The 14259-nt window shown below is 45.3% G+C and overlaps 1 protein-coding gene and 1 long non-coding RNA gene across 5 annotated transcripts in view; one reads left to right on the forward strand and one right to left on the reverse strand.

Moving 5' to 3' along the window:
• On the reverse strand, nucleotides 1-12209 carry Enpp4 (ectonucleotide pyrophosphatase/phosphodiesterase 4). 3 transcript variants are annotated; one of them, XM_070023602.1, is made up of 5 exons: nucleotides 12072-12209; nucleotides 11397-11676; nucleotides 6698-7554; nucleotides 5979-6149; nucleotides 1-4216 (listed from the first exon to the last, which is right to left on the reverse strand). In XM_070023602.1, exons 1-5 carry the CDS (start codon nucleotides 12202-12204, stop codon nucleotides 3852-3854), a joined length of 1806 nt encoding a protein of 601 aa, XP_069879703.1. In that variant the 5' UTR covers nucleotides 12205-12209; the 3' UTR covers nucleotides 1-3851. The 3 variants fall into 3 exon arrangements, with proteins under 3 accessions (XP_069879703.1, XP_069879704.1, XP_069879706.1); XM_070023603.1 differs by lacking the exons at nucleotides 11397-11676; nucleotides 12072-12209 and adding exons at nucleotides 10515-10609; nucleotides 11067-11185 and having other exon boundaries at nucleotides 2-4216; XM_070023605.1 differs by lacking the exon at nucleotides 12072-12209 and having other exon boundaries at nucleotides 2-4216; nucleotides 6698-7573; nucleotides 11397-11461.
• Nucleotides 11516-14259, forward strand: part of LOC138828012 (uncharacterized) — an 18019-nt gene continuing 15275 nt past the window's right edge. The window contains exons 1-2 of one of the 2 annotated variants that reach the window (XR_011372206.1): nucleotides 11516-11686; nucleotides 14097-14137. This is a non-coding gene — a long non-coding RNA (uncharacterized lncRNA). Of the gene's footprint in view, nucleotides 11687-12068; nucleotides 12421-14096; nucleotides 14138-14259 lie in introns of those variants that run through there. The other variant, XR_011372205.1, reaches the window with a different exon arrangement.

The following is a 14259-nucleotide window of genomic DNA, read 5'->3' on the forward strand; positions in this document are numbered from 1 at the left end:
GAAGGTGACAAATTTTAAAAGCCTCAAAAAAATTTTTTTTAATTTTAAAATTAAGTTACAGTAAGAATTTTTGGTAGACATAAAATTTTAATCATAAGCAAAGTCATTAGCTGTGCATTCAAACAATATAGTCAAGATATATTTTATTTTAACTTAAGGCACTACATACAACTGTCTTTAAAATACACTCATTTTATTTACACTCTAAGAATTGACAATAAATACATACTTTACATCCAGTCTTTGTCCTTCACTAGTAACTTTGTATATTATTAATGTACTAAAACCCTCCAAATAAGGAAATTCAGTGCCATCTTTATAGCTTACAAGCCATGGTCAAGAGAGGGAGGTACCCAACAGCAGTGCAAAGGCATTTTAATCCATTAGTGCTCCAAGAACATGTAAGTTTCTAGAGAAAGCATAATAGCATAACCGTTCTGCTGAGCCCAAGGTATAGAACAGTGCAGTATTTTATCCTATTGCTGTTTACCCAAGGAGTCCGCCTTTATAGCAGCATGGCCATCTCTACAAGGAAATAGACTTATTCTGAATCACTCAATTAACAGTATTTAAAGCTTCTCCTATTTCCTTGGAGTGTTATTCTCATAAACTGTTAAATATTTCCTAAAGCCAGATCCATTTTACTATTCAGAAAGCAAAGCAGTACATTAGTTAATCATTTATCAGAATACATGCCGAAGCCTTAATGGTAATGGCTATCCTTACTGATTTTCTCAGTGATGTTTTAAAGATGCAAATGAATTAACACCGTTCAATATAATGATACACTTCATTTTGAAATGCCACTCTTTTCTCATCATTATTCATTTAAAAATTTTAATCTAATTCTAATATTTTGACAATGAAAGAGGATAAATAGGTAAAAGTGTTGTTTACAGGGTTAAGACATTAATAGGACATCTGTTTGGGTGTTCTATATAAAACCCATTCACAGGCTGGATGGCCTAGATTTCTGAAGCTCATAACTACCAAGCAAAATATTGAAGTCATGAGAACTCACAGCACTGAAGGACCAAGCTCTACTCAACTAGTACTCAATATTCTATGCTACACATTCCACAAATGTCCACTGCTTTAAAAAAATGTAGCAGTCCTTCCTGATATTTTTATGTGATTTTTTTTTTACATTTGTAAAACCCATGTTCTATAACTTCTAAGTCACACACTTAAAACATCTCTTGCAGTAATAAGTTTTAGGCCATCTGAAGTATCCATGCAAGATAATGTCAGTCAGCTAACTGTAATGGGGCAGGTTTGGGAACAGTGACTTATATAATTGTAACATTACCTAGTACAGGGCCTTACATTTAGGGGTAAGATTATGAGCAGGCTCAGCAGATATACATGCCACTCCAGGGCATGTACTTACACATTCATGTCTACTGCAAAACTGATCACAGTAGCCTAGGTACAGAATTGGCCAGGGCACCACGTCACAGATAAATGCAGAACATGTGGTATATATGCATGAAGGTGAGGGAAAAATTTTTGTTTAATTATCAAAATGCAGCAGGGTGATATTGGCTCATACCTGTAATCCTAATTACAGGAGGCTAAGTTCCAGAGATCACAGTTCAAAGCCAGCCCAGGCAAGAAAGTCCATGAGACTCTTAACTCCAATTAACCACCTAAAAGCCAGAAGTAGAACCATGGCTCAAGTGGTAGAGGGCTAGCTTGAGCAAAAAAAATAAAATAAAATAAAGCTCAGGCACAGTGCCCAGGCCCTGAATTCAAGCTAGGATCAGCATACATTAAAAAAACTATCAGAAAGCGTAATGAGTTCTGTTCTGTTCTTCAGTTTCGGACCAGTAGCAGGGGCTAATTAGCAGGAGCTAGAAATGCCTTAAAACCCTAACTATAACCAGCACCAAACAACAGGCTTGGGAGACTGGCAATGACCTGATAAGACATAGTGTATGTTTGATAACTGGCAATGGTGGTATTATTATCATCCCAGATAGTCAACCTGTAAGTGGGCTGTATACCTACTGTAGATTAGTTTTTTTATATGAAAAGCAATTAGGAACTTTGTCAAACATGTAAAAGCCACACTATTAATATCAACTGTGTGCTTCAATTCTTGGCCTCAGGCACATAAGCTAGGCTGCCACAACAGTGTCTTTCTGTTAATCTTGATGACTGGGAGCTACTGCCTAGCAGGGTCAGCGTGACAGTCCACAATACACTTGGCTGGGAACAAGCATGTCAAAAGATGAAAGCAGAGAAAGTATTTCAGTGATCCAAATGTTGGAAGCATAAAGCAGTGGTAACACAAAGGCTTTTCTGTCACCTGATGTGTGTATGGTGCAAATATCAGAAAATGCCAATTCTGCTTTAAATTTCTTCACCTCTCTTTGCTGTCTAAAAGAAGGTATGAAGTGCCAAGGTGAAAGAGAAACATCCCTTTGCATCATTCAGACCACGTCAAAATTAAATGGTGCTCAGGTCAGAAGTTGTTCTAGGGATTGGAGGTGGCTTAGTTGGTAGAGAGCTAGCCAATGAGCAAAAGCATCAGGTACCCATTTCAAGTCTCTGTCCCCAACCAATTCAAAGCCAGCCCAGGCAGGAAAGTCCATGAGACTCTTATTTCCAGTTAACCACCTAAAAGCCAGAAGTGGAACTGTGGCTGAAGTGGTAGAGTTCTAGCCTTGAACAAAAAAGATTTTTCTATAGTACTTGAATACCTCAGACTGTGATAAACATGAGAAAGTTAAAAGTGGTAGAAAAATTATCATTTGAACACTTGTGAGTTAAAGTAAATAAATATGAAGTGCAAAAAATAACATTTCCTGAGAGGAAGGTCTATAATGAACATAAGAATCTGCACACACATGTGTATATGCACACACACTCATGTGTACAGACATGCAGGCACGCACACAGTAACATACACTAAAATATTAAAACAAGTAGAAAGAAATGAATTTCTGGCCAGGTGCTGGTGGCTCATGCCTGTAATCCTAGCTACTCAGGAGCTGAGATCTGAGGATCATGGGTCAAAGCCAGCCTGGGCAGGAAAGTCTGTGAGACTCTTATCTCCAATTAACCACTCAGAAAACTGGAAGTGGTGCTGCAGCTCAAGTGGTAGAGCCCTGGCCTTGAGCTGAAGAGCTGGGGGACAGTGCCCAGGGCCAGAGTTCAAGCCCCACGACGGCCAAAAAAAAAAAAATTCCAGGGTTACAGGTGCATGCCGCCACACATTTATGTCCTGAAAGACTGAACTTTTTTGATTTTGGTCACTTAAGGTTCTTAACAAAGACACAAGGGTGATAATTCATACTTTGTACAGAATGGTCTTAGATGGGTTCGACCTTTAGTATCTTTACCTAAAATGATTTTTTTATATGTTAGATTTGTTTTTTCCTAACTGGCTAATCAATTTTATCAGCCCCAACAGAACTTTCTACCTCAAGAGTTCACTTTGGATATAAACTAATTAAAGGTAAATATAAAAATACAGGAAACTCTCTGATACACAAAATCCAGGAATTACATAAAGATTTCTATTGTTACATTTACAAATGTATAAATTTATTAGAAAAACCATGCCTATTAAATTTGTGCCTATTTTCATCTAAAGATGTATCATCTTCCTTGCTTTAAAAAAAGGTGGAGGGGGTAAGCAGATGGAGTTGTTAAAATACTTGTTTTCACCGAAAGTTCTTTCTACGTGAAGAGTGAACTGACCCACTTGCGGTTTTACCATGGGCAGGGTTATTTGTACGAGCACAAGGAAAAACCAAGTCATGCGAGTGTGCGAGGCACGGGCTGTCTCTCCTTGGATGCACCGATGGTTCTGAGGTTGGTCAAAGACAGGGAGGCCCAGCACCTTACCCAATCAGCGGGTCGTCATCGTCTTCCTGCAGCTGGAGCCGGGAGAAGGAGTGCGGCGCCGACAGCCTGTTCTGCATGACCACGATGAGGCAGGTCAGCGTGGTCAGCACCAGGAGGGCACCCACCACAATCCCAATGGCCTCCGGGAGGTTGATGCACCACTGGTCGGCCAGCAGACACTTGGTCCGGCCAAAGGTCCCGTTGTGGGGCCGTGGCGGCAGCCCCAGGATGTGGCACATCATGGGGTAGATGTCTACCATGTCGATGGTACCGTGCTTGTAGCCTCGGTGGAAGGCAGGCCCATGGGCAGCCAGGAATGGGTGCATGCTGGGCAGGGAATTGTCGTAACCATGGTCCCCTACTGAAGAACCAAACGGCAAAACGATGCCCGTGAACACCTAGCAGCATTATCAGCCCCCCACCTATTTTTTTTAACATTACAAAATGATTTACTTCTAGTAATACATATGCTGGCTTCTTGCTGGGTGAATTCTCACTATTAAGATTAAATACGAAGCAGAAATAACATCTCTCCTTCTTTCCTTGAGCTCGTTCGTGTCCCAGGGGTCTGACCCTGTCCTGTCCTGTCCTCTCTCCCTCACCCTGATGTACTTATCTTCCCAGGCTGTCCCTTCTCACTTCACTGTCCATCTCCGGCACTGGGTGCAAACACTCACTACAAACAGCACCCGTGACTTTAAAAGAAGGAAAACAAGAGTGGTGGGGCAGAAGGGCCCTTCCAGGAGGCAGGGAGGGCAGGAGGGAGGCCAAGGAGGCCCTGGGGAGGACGTGCTGCAGACGCCCTCCCTCAGCACTTGAGATGACAAGGGTGGGGGACTGCCCCAAGGGCACACGTCCATAGCAGGGGGAGATGCCTACAGAAGGTATTCTTGGACTGAACATGAAGTCTAACCAGATGAGTCCAGCTTAGAATGCCAGGATAAGTTGGACTCAAAGAGAGAAACATTACTATAACGGCCCCTAGTGTAACTCCAATTCCAGTTCTCAAAGTTTTTAGCTTTGTTTTCATATTTTTTTGTTTGTCAGACGTGGGGCTTGAACTCTGGGCCTGGGCGCTGTCCCTCAGCTCTTCAGCTCAAGGCAAGCTCTCGACCACTTGAGCCACAGTACCACTTCTGGCTTTTTCTGCTTATGTGGTGCTGAAGAATCGAACCTAGGGCCTCATGTGTGCAAGGCAAGCACTCTACCACTGAGCCACCTTCCCAGCCCATTTTCTTATTTTTATGTGTATCATTGCATTTAATAAATTCCCACTTTCACAGTAAGTATTGATGTTTATGATAAGCCTCTTTAATAATGTTTGAAATACTTTATAATTAAAATAACAATTGGATTCAATATAGCAAGAATACAGATATGATTCCAGTCATATTAAAATTTGCATACTGGAAGTGGAGCTGTGGCTCAAAGGGTAGAGTACCAGCCTGCCACTAAGGGATAGTGCTCAAGCCCTAAGTTCAAATCCTACTACTGGGTCCAAAATGACAATTTGCATTGTTTATGTAACAAAAAGATAGGCAGGCCCTGCACCTGTTTCACTTGAGTCTTCACCATTGCTGCTTTCATACTTTATATAAAAGCACAGTTGAACTCAAATCGGCCAGCTGGCCCACAAAGCCTAAAATACTCTCTGGCCCTTTCTAGTCAGAAAATGTTTTCTGACTCCTGCTGTGGACTACAAAGTCTGATTTTTTTTTAAGTTAAAATTAATGGAAAATATGTATAAATGAGATTCTACCAATGCAATTCCCTAAACCATCTATTTTAGGAGAGATTTTGATATACTTTTTTTTAACTTGATAGATTCTTTAGAACATTTTCTAAAATACAGCAGTCAAGGAAATGTTTTCAATATTGCAAAAAGACTCAAGGTTACTCAACTTTTCATGGTTACTCAAATTAACTGCAGTTTGGGTAAGAAAGTAAAACTATAGTTTCACCCTTAAAGTTAACTCCCTAATGTAAGGAGTGGGGCTGTAACTTATTATTAAATGAAAACATTGAGAGTTATCTAGTTGGAAACAGGCTATGTAAACAAGCGTACCCACGCTCATACCAGACCAAGCACAATGCATGATGTGTGATCTATCCCCAATACTTACATTTTGATGATGATTTGTTTAGCACAATTCTCCAGCCCTCATCAGCAACTGCGATGATAGGCTGGATTCGATCATTATGTTGGTAATAAAATCTGTTGGGAATGTCTTCTTTGAGATAAACATTCATGTGAGGACTACAGTTTTTCAGTCTGTCATATACTTCTGTTTTATCTATAAAAGGGAAATACCAAAGAAAAACACACACCATTATTTACTGGTTAGGAAAAAAATATGCCTAACTAGAGTCATTGGCAATAAATTTTCAGATAGTATCACCTATGAAGTCACCGCTACATCTTAAACACTATATGAGAGTAAATGACACACACACACACACTCACACACACACAACCTCCCTTGCATTCTGTGGACAACCCTGAAAGAGGGCATGTCCTATGTAAACATCTATTATGTATTTCTTGCTACCTGTGAACCAATTCCATGATCAGTAGAAGAAACATCTATCTTAGGAGGCTCCAAGTTATTTCTAAGCATAAAAATTTCCCTTTTCCTTTTTCACTCATGTTTTAAGAAACATGTGAAAGCACAGAGAAACAGTCACTTCAACTCCTACTACCTACGCGAACGTGTCACCTGTACTCTGAGTAAGAGCAAGGCCCTGAACTGCAAAAGTGAGAGCTCCATTCTTCTGTACACTCCTCCCTCTTCAATTGGTTGCCTCATCTGAATGACAGAATGCCTTGGCAATGTCTACCTACTTATTTTTGGAAGAATTGCAGCCACTGGGCTCAAATCTATGAGACTGTAGCTTGAAGGGTCGAGGCAGTGATCCAGGTTTATCAGTCTCTTCTCCGAACACTGGCTCATCCCATGATCGCTTGTAATGATCACATTAATATTTTCCCAGAGTCCTACCAGCTTCAGCTTTTGAACTAGACTGCCAATAAAGCCATCTATTTCATTCAGAACCCTGCGCATGTTGTCTCTGTCTTCAGGGCCATACTTGTGGCCACTTGCATCTGGTTCTTCCCAATAGAGAGTCGCAAAGGTGACTGGTGGGTTGGAATAGCTGAGCCAGGTGGTGATATTATTTAGTCTCTCCTCAAATGACACCGAGGGGTTATAGTTCATAAAGTAGGAAGGCGTGGTGTTATGAATGAGAATGTCAGTCCCTGGCCACATGGCAGCAGCGCTCGATCTGTTTTCCTGCAGCTCATTGGTCACCCAAATAGGGACCGCCTCGTTCCACCAGAAAGGATCCTTATCATCAGCATCAGAAAAATGTTTCTTCGTGACTCGGTCGTACATGGAGTTGGCCACAATGCCGTGGCTTTCCTCATACAAGCCCGTTACAATGCTGTAGTGGTTTGGGAATGTTTTTGTGATAAAGACGTTTTTCACATGTTCTACCAGGACACCGTCCTTGATAAAACTCTGGAGGTGAGGGAATTCATAGTCCTGCAGGTAGTCGGCCCGGAAGCCATCGAAGGAGACCAGGAGCAGCTTGGGTGGCTGGCTGTAGGAGAAGTTCCCTCTGCACCCAGATGCTACTGCAGAGAGGAGGAGCATCACCAGTACCTTCATAATGACCACGTGACACCAGCAGGCAGGGGGCCTAAAATGCAAGCACACAGCTATCTGTGGAGTGAAGCTGTATTTCATTCAGCCAACAAGAATGCAGTGGCACCTCCCTTTTCATTCATGTTTCTGTAAAACCCAACCCTCTCGTAGGCCAAATTTGAACTTCCAGTAAATTGGTGCAAGCAAGCCTGCTTTACATTCCAGCAATTTTAGGACTTACATTAAAGAAAAGCAGGTCCAAGTACAGTGCCTTTTTCAACAGTTACCTCTAAGAGTTAAGGGCACCAATGCAATTCAACAAATGGTACATAATAAATGAAGATTCTCAGGCTGAAGAAAGAATCCCCAGCCCTGTCACCTACCATACTCAAAAGATTAATTCAATGTTAGTCACAGACCCAGCATAAGAACTAAAGCGGAAAAGTTCCTGAATGATAGCATGCTAAAGCCATAGGTAAGAAAAGAGAGAGAGAGAAAAACAGCTCCTTCAAAATCAAAAAGCTTTATGCTTCAAGTAAGTGACAAGACAATCCACAGAACTGGAGGGAAAAAAACTCTGTAGATCATGCATCTTTTAGGGCTTGTTTCTAAAGATAATCTAAGATAACGTAAGTCAATAATAGAAACTCAAATCTAACTAGAGCACTGGATTGAACGTGATACTTCTCTAAGGAAGATACAGATGGCAAATAAAGATGCAAAAAGATACTCGATATCATAATATAATAACAATGAAAGACTACATTGCACAGACTGTGATGACTATATGAAAATGACAGGCAACAGCTGCTGGAGAGCTACTAGAACTTCTATGAACTCTGGTGGGAATGTAAAACAGCGCAGCCAATTTAAAAAAAAACTCAGGCAGTTCTTCATCAGGCTAAATAGAGTTTCCCCACATTACTGGTGATCCTATAATCTGGTGTCTGCACAAGAGAAATAGAAAACAAACACCTGTACAAAACCTTCCACACAAGTTCCAGGTAACACCAGTGTAAGAATCAAGAGGTAAAAACAGCTTTTCTTAGTGAAGTTATACTTGAATTTAAATTTGTTTTGTGTGAGGTTAGTTTAGCTAGTCTTTCTTTTGATTAGCAATATTCACTCTTGTTTTTAGCTTAACACTATTTTTATATTTAAAGTGTGTTTCTAGTAGGCAAACTATAGTTTGCTCTTGGTTTTGAAAATCTAATGTCATTTCTTACAGTTCAGTGTTCAATTATCTGTCTTCAATGTGATTGCTGCTGTGTTTAAATCTATCGTAATTGCTGTTTTCCATTTACCTCAAGTATTTGTCCCTCCAGTTTTTGTCTTTTATGGTTTTATTTTTTGAGTGATTTTACTTTAAGCAGAAACTCAAGTATCCACTAATAAATGGACAGAAATACATTATATACACATAATGAGATGTCTGGCAACAAGGAATAAAGAAAGCACTAGTATATGCTATGACTGGGATAACCCTTGAAACACTGCTGAGAGGCAGTCAAGCAGACAGCCTATTGTGGCTGAATTTAGATGAGATGCTTACAGTAAGAAAAGTCTATGGAGATGATGTATCAGCAGCAGCTCAGGGCTGAGCATTGGGGGGATTAAGGGGTGCAAAGGTTTGAGGGAGTGATGGATTATGGTGATGTCTACTCACTCCATTAAGCCATACACTTTAAATGAATGAACTAGCTAGCACATGGCTTGCATCTCAATTAATTCTGCAAAGCAGAGGGAAGTGAAATTATCACTTTAAGTGCCCTACCTGAAAAGGTAGAACAGGAAACACTTTTGCCTTTTCATTTTACCTCAGAGATCATGTGACTCGTGTATCTCATGAGACATTTTGAGTACTTAAATGTGAAAATGTACATTGCTTTCCATATACAAAACAGCACAATTTAAATAACTTTTTAAAAACCTGTGTATCTATCTCCCACAAAATACAAATTGAACCCTTCTTCAAATCTTGAGTCAAGAGTATGCTCAAGGTCATGTGCAGTGGCACACACATGTAATCCCAGCACTCAGGAAGCTGAAGCAGGTGGACAGCCAATTTAAGGCCAGCCTAGGCCATATTAAAAATAAACAAATAGAAAATAACACCTTAGGCTGCTAATCCTGGGGTTCAGTAATCTCTTAGCACACCTTGTCTTCAACCTTGACACCAGAATGATCCAGAATCTGAGCTTACACATGGGTACCCTTGGTCAGTTCACCCCACTTCCTCTGCCTGGTGAGGAAATGGGATATATCAAGTCACAGCACTGACCTTCACAATTAGTTTCCCCTTCTCCATTTTCAAAGCTGTCATATTAGAAAAATCTGTACTGTGGTAGAGTACTACCATGAAACTACCAACGAAGAACAATTTAGTCTCATCTTGTACATAGGAAAAAGTGAAGTCCAGTGGATGGCCAACCTCAGAAAGCCACTGGCAGCTTTATGAATGTTATACAACATTGTTATACAACAAATGGGCAAATACAGTGCAACCAAGTCTGGTAAAAACCCTCCAAACTATGACCAAACGTTTACCAGAGCTCCTGCCAGCAGCAGCGTGCTATGCGAGACACCAAGTGGCCCAGTCTAACAGCAGCGTTAAAAGTTACACGCAAATCGCCAGTGAAAATGGTTTCTAAGGAGTGAAATTACTATTCAAATATTAGTTAAAGGTGGGAGGAATTCTGTAATTTTTCATACACAAAAAACTTACTGAAGGGGAGATTAAAAAAAAAAAAGACTACCTAAAGAACATCACAAAACACTAACTCCTCAGCATAACTTTTTGCTCTAGATGAAATGCATGGGGAACTATTCTCCCTGGAGAATAGTGGGAGAGGATGGGACCGTTAACTTGGCACCTGCTATGTGATACAGGAAACTCCCACACAGCTTCTCAAACGGCACTGGGATCGCGGCACACCTAAGTGGGGCGTTCACCTCTACATTATCAGAGCATTTATTTATTTCTTAAGGGGGGGGGGATGCATCTGCTCAGCAAACCTTTCTCAAAGGCTGTAGGATCCTAAATTATTCTCCAATTTCCTGGGACACACAGGATCTTGTAGCATCTTTAAAAGTGACTCTTCTCTGAGCTTCTACATTGTAAAAATAATAACAAGTCATAACCGCCCCTTCCATGCATCCTAGTGTCCAAAATGACTTCTAAATTATATTTTGTAAATAGTGTTTTAAAATTTGACAAGGAAGGAGGGGGCATGGCAGGGGAGGGGAGGACAGGGGAGGGGAGGGGAAGGCAGGGGAGGGCATGGCGGGGAGGGGGGAATAGGAAGGGGGCATAGCAGGGGAGGGGAGGGCATGACAAGGGAGGGGGAGGGCATAGCAGGGGAGGGGACTTGCAAGGGAGGGGAGGGGGCATGACAGGGGAGGGGACACGCAGGGGAGAGGAGGGAGGGGAGGGGAGGGGAGGGGAAGGCAGGGTCGTAAGTTCACGGTTTCCTCGACACAGCCGGCAGGCCGCCCCGGCGCGCCCGCCGCGGGCCTCCGAAGCCCGGGTTGGCCCGAGGCCCGGAGCCCGGCCGGGGGCGCCGGTACCTCGGGGGCGCCGAGGGCCGGCTTGGGGTTCGTGACCGGCTATCCGGGAACCGGGAGCCGCCTCTCCTCCGGCTCGGCTCCCCCGTCGGCTACGAGAGCGGGTTTTACACAGAACGACACGGCCGCGCGTCGGTAACCGAGCCCCCGACACGCCCCCGCCGGCGCGCGCCCCTCCACCCAACCGTGGGCCCCCGACGCCCGGGCCGCCCGCCCGCCCGCCCGGGCCCGCCGAGTCCGATCCGCGGCTCGATCCCTCCCGCGGGGCGCCCTCCGGAGGGCCCGGGGCCGTGCGCGGTGCGTGGGGGTGCGGGCGGAGGGCGGGGGTCTCACCGAGTCGCGTCCCGGAGGGCGGGGCGGGGCGGGGCGCGAGAGGCCCAGGCCGCCGGCGCCTGCGGGCGAGGGGGACCCCGAGCGCGCGGGCGCGGACCAGCTCTCCTGCGGCGCGTGCGCAGTGGCCGCTGCCGGGTTCGCTCTGGGGAGAGGCGCGGCGGCCCCCCGCGGGCGACTCCTCTGCACCGGCTGGCAGCGGATGAGACCTTGAAGTGGATTGGATGCCGTAGCCGACCGCGGGTGCAACGCACTTTTTGATTGGTCAGCTTCAGGTTCCCACCTGGAGACAGGTGAGGGTGGGAGCGGATGTCAGGAAAAGTTAGTTCGCCTCTCCCTGCACGCCCAGAAGTCATCGTCGTAGATGGGGGGTGCCTTCCCGGAGCCCGAAACCGCGGGGTCCCCTGAAAAGTCCCCTGGCGGTTGGCCAAGCCCAGAGCCTCGGTCATCACCATGCACCTGTCGCCCCGGGAGCCCCGGGGAGGCTGGGGCCGCCTCCCGCTGCCCCGCCAGTGAGGGCCGGGCCGCCTCCCACGTCCCCGGGCCCGAGTGAGGTGAGGGCCGGGCCGCCTCCCCCGCCCCCTGACCCCGGTGAGGGCCGGGCCGCCTCCCCCGGCCCCGGGCCCCGGTGAGGGCCGGGCCGCCTCCCCCGGCCCCGGTGAGGGCCGGCCGCCTCACCCGCCTGAGGGTGAGGAGCCGGGAAGGCCGGGAAGGCCGGGTCGCGCGGGTAAGTGCCCTGGGAGCACGGAGCCTGCGGAGCGGTCGGCTCCGGGCCGTCGGCGCCCGCTTCCCGGGGCCCCTCGGTGTCCATCACCCCCCGCCCCCTCGCGCTCGGGTCAGCCGGTTCTAGAATCCTGAATGGAAGCCGGGCCCTCTGTTGCCCTCGTGTCGTCCCACACACGTCCGGGCCACCCGCGCGCGGACCTCCGCGTCTGCCTTTCTGGGTGGGTGAACCCAGCGCACCCCCCATCTAAGGCGAAGACAGGACCGCGCCCAGGGGGCGGCTTGTGAGCACGGGGACGAACAGGTGAGTGCCCCGCAAACAATCGCGGCACCCAGTGCAGTTAAGATGGCAACAGGCAAGATCATTCAAAGCAGAGAAGGCTGGAGGCGTGGCTCACGTGGTACAGCACCTGCCGAGCCGAGCACCAGACTCCACGTTCCAACCCCAGGATGGAAAGAGAACCGTTAAATGAATTAATGATGAATCACATACAATATCCCCAGTGGTCTTAAGGACTTAGCTCTTCGGACCAGTATCTGGTTAGGAGCCTGAAGCCATAGTCCTTGGATGTCAGCGTCTGAATTTGGGTCCATCCATCTGACCTTGAAGAGTACAACAGTTTTCTAGCGGCTGGAGGGGGAAACTTGGACTTGGTTTTATTATGTGCGTCGATATTGTGGCTAGATACATTTAATTATACTTGCGGTCCTCCAGGCTAGCCTATGTATTGGTGAATGGAGGCTGTAAAAGCTGGAAGGTACCGCAGAGGACCTCTCCTAGAATCTGCCAGGCCTAAATTTGAACCCTCACTTTGCCATGCTCTAGCTGAGCAATCTTGAGCAATTGTCTTAGCCTAGGCCTGGTGTGTATTCATTTCCTAATATACGTTATAAGCCTTGTTACAGCATCAGCCTCTTAGAGTTGTCAGATGAATGAAGAAAGGACAGCACTTAGCAAAATATTTGACCATGCTGAGTGTTGGTGGTTATTATCATGACCCAGATGTGTTCCCTAATCTCAATCTTCTAGGCAGAGCTCTAGGAAAATTTACATACTATCCACTCCAGTAAAACTTAAATATTCTGGCCTTCAAGGGGAGAGCTATAATGGCACACATCCTGTTTTTCCTGTTTTCTAGGGCCATGCATGTTTATAAAGAGCAAATAAAATCCAGAACCATACAGGTGACCTGTAGAGAAAAGAGCAGTTGTCTGAGCATCATTAGAAATGCGTTGGGATATCAGGGTGTCACAGGAATAAGGACAGCAACTGCAGAGTCAGTGCTACTGACAAAAACCCAGGAAGCCAGCCAGCTGGGCTGCAGTTGCTCAACTTTTATTCCTAACACGGTGGACCCTGCCTTTCTACTCAGATTTGCTGAGCTCAGATTCGCAGTCTGCTCCTGAAGTGCTAAAATGGCCCAGCACGAGGAGATGAACGTTTACATCTTGGTGGGCAAGATTCACAAAGGGAGGAGGGGCCTAGCAAAAGTCCAGAAGAATGAACTGGAATTGGAATTAGAGATACACACTTTGAGAAAAGGGTCTTCTCACCTCTTTACCCACTGGCTTTGTGTCTGGGTCAAATCAAAGTCCCATGCAGTCTGCCCTCCTTGGTAAAAGAGAATAATCAAGAACAGAGGGACTTACCTTTTGGCACCAGACTTCCACTATCCGTCATATATTATTGTTTCAACCATAATTGAATTCCTGTTATAAATGGGTTTAAATAATAAGGTTATTTGTCCTCTTGTGGAACAAGCAATCCAGATGGAGGGCAGACTGAATTAGCAACTCAACAGTGCTAGCCAAGTACTGGCTTCTTTCTAAATTTCCTTCTGGACATTAATAGAATTAGCTTCTGGGTTTTTTTTTTTTTCTAGTAACAATAACTTGAGTCACCAAGACGAAACCTGTGATTCATTTTTCACACTTACTAGGTGATAAAAGTGACTTCTGTTTTTTTCCCCTCTCTCTTAGAAGCCTCCAGTGCCTGTCCTTCAATCAGCCTGGCTAAAATGGTATGGTGTACCCAAATCTAAGCCAGCAAAGAACTTTCCACACCTGAGTTAGAGCAGGGCCCAAGAATGGTCTGTCTCAAAGTATACTTTGCTTCTCAGTGGCAGCAGGTGGAATTGCACCA

The sequence above is a fragment of the Dipodomys merriami genome, unplaced genomic scaffold, assembly GCF_024711535.1.
Source record: "Dipodomys merriami isolate MVZ:Mamm:240054 unplaced genomic scaffold, mDipMer1.0.p SCAF_16, whole genome shotgun sequence".
NCBI lineage: Eukaryota > Metazoa > Chordata > Mammalia > Rodentia > Heteromyidae > Dipodomys > Dipodomys merriami.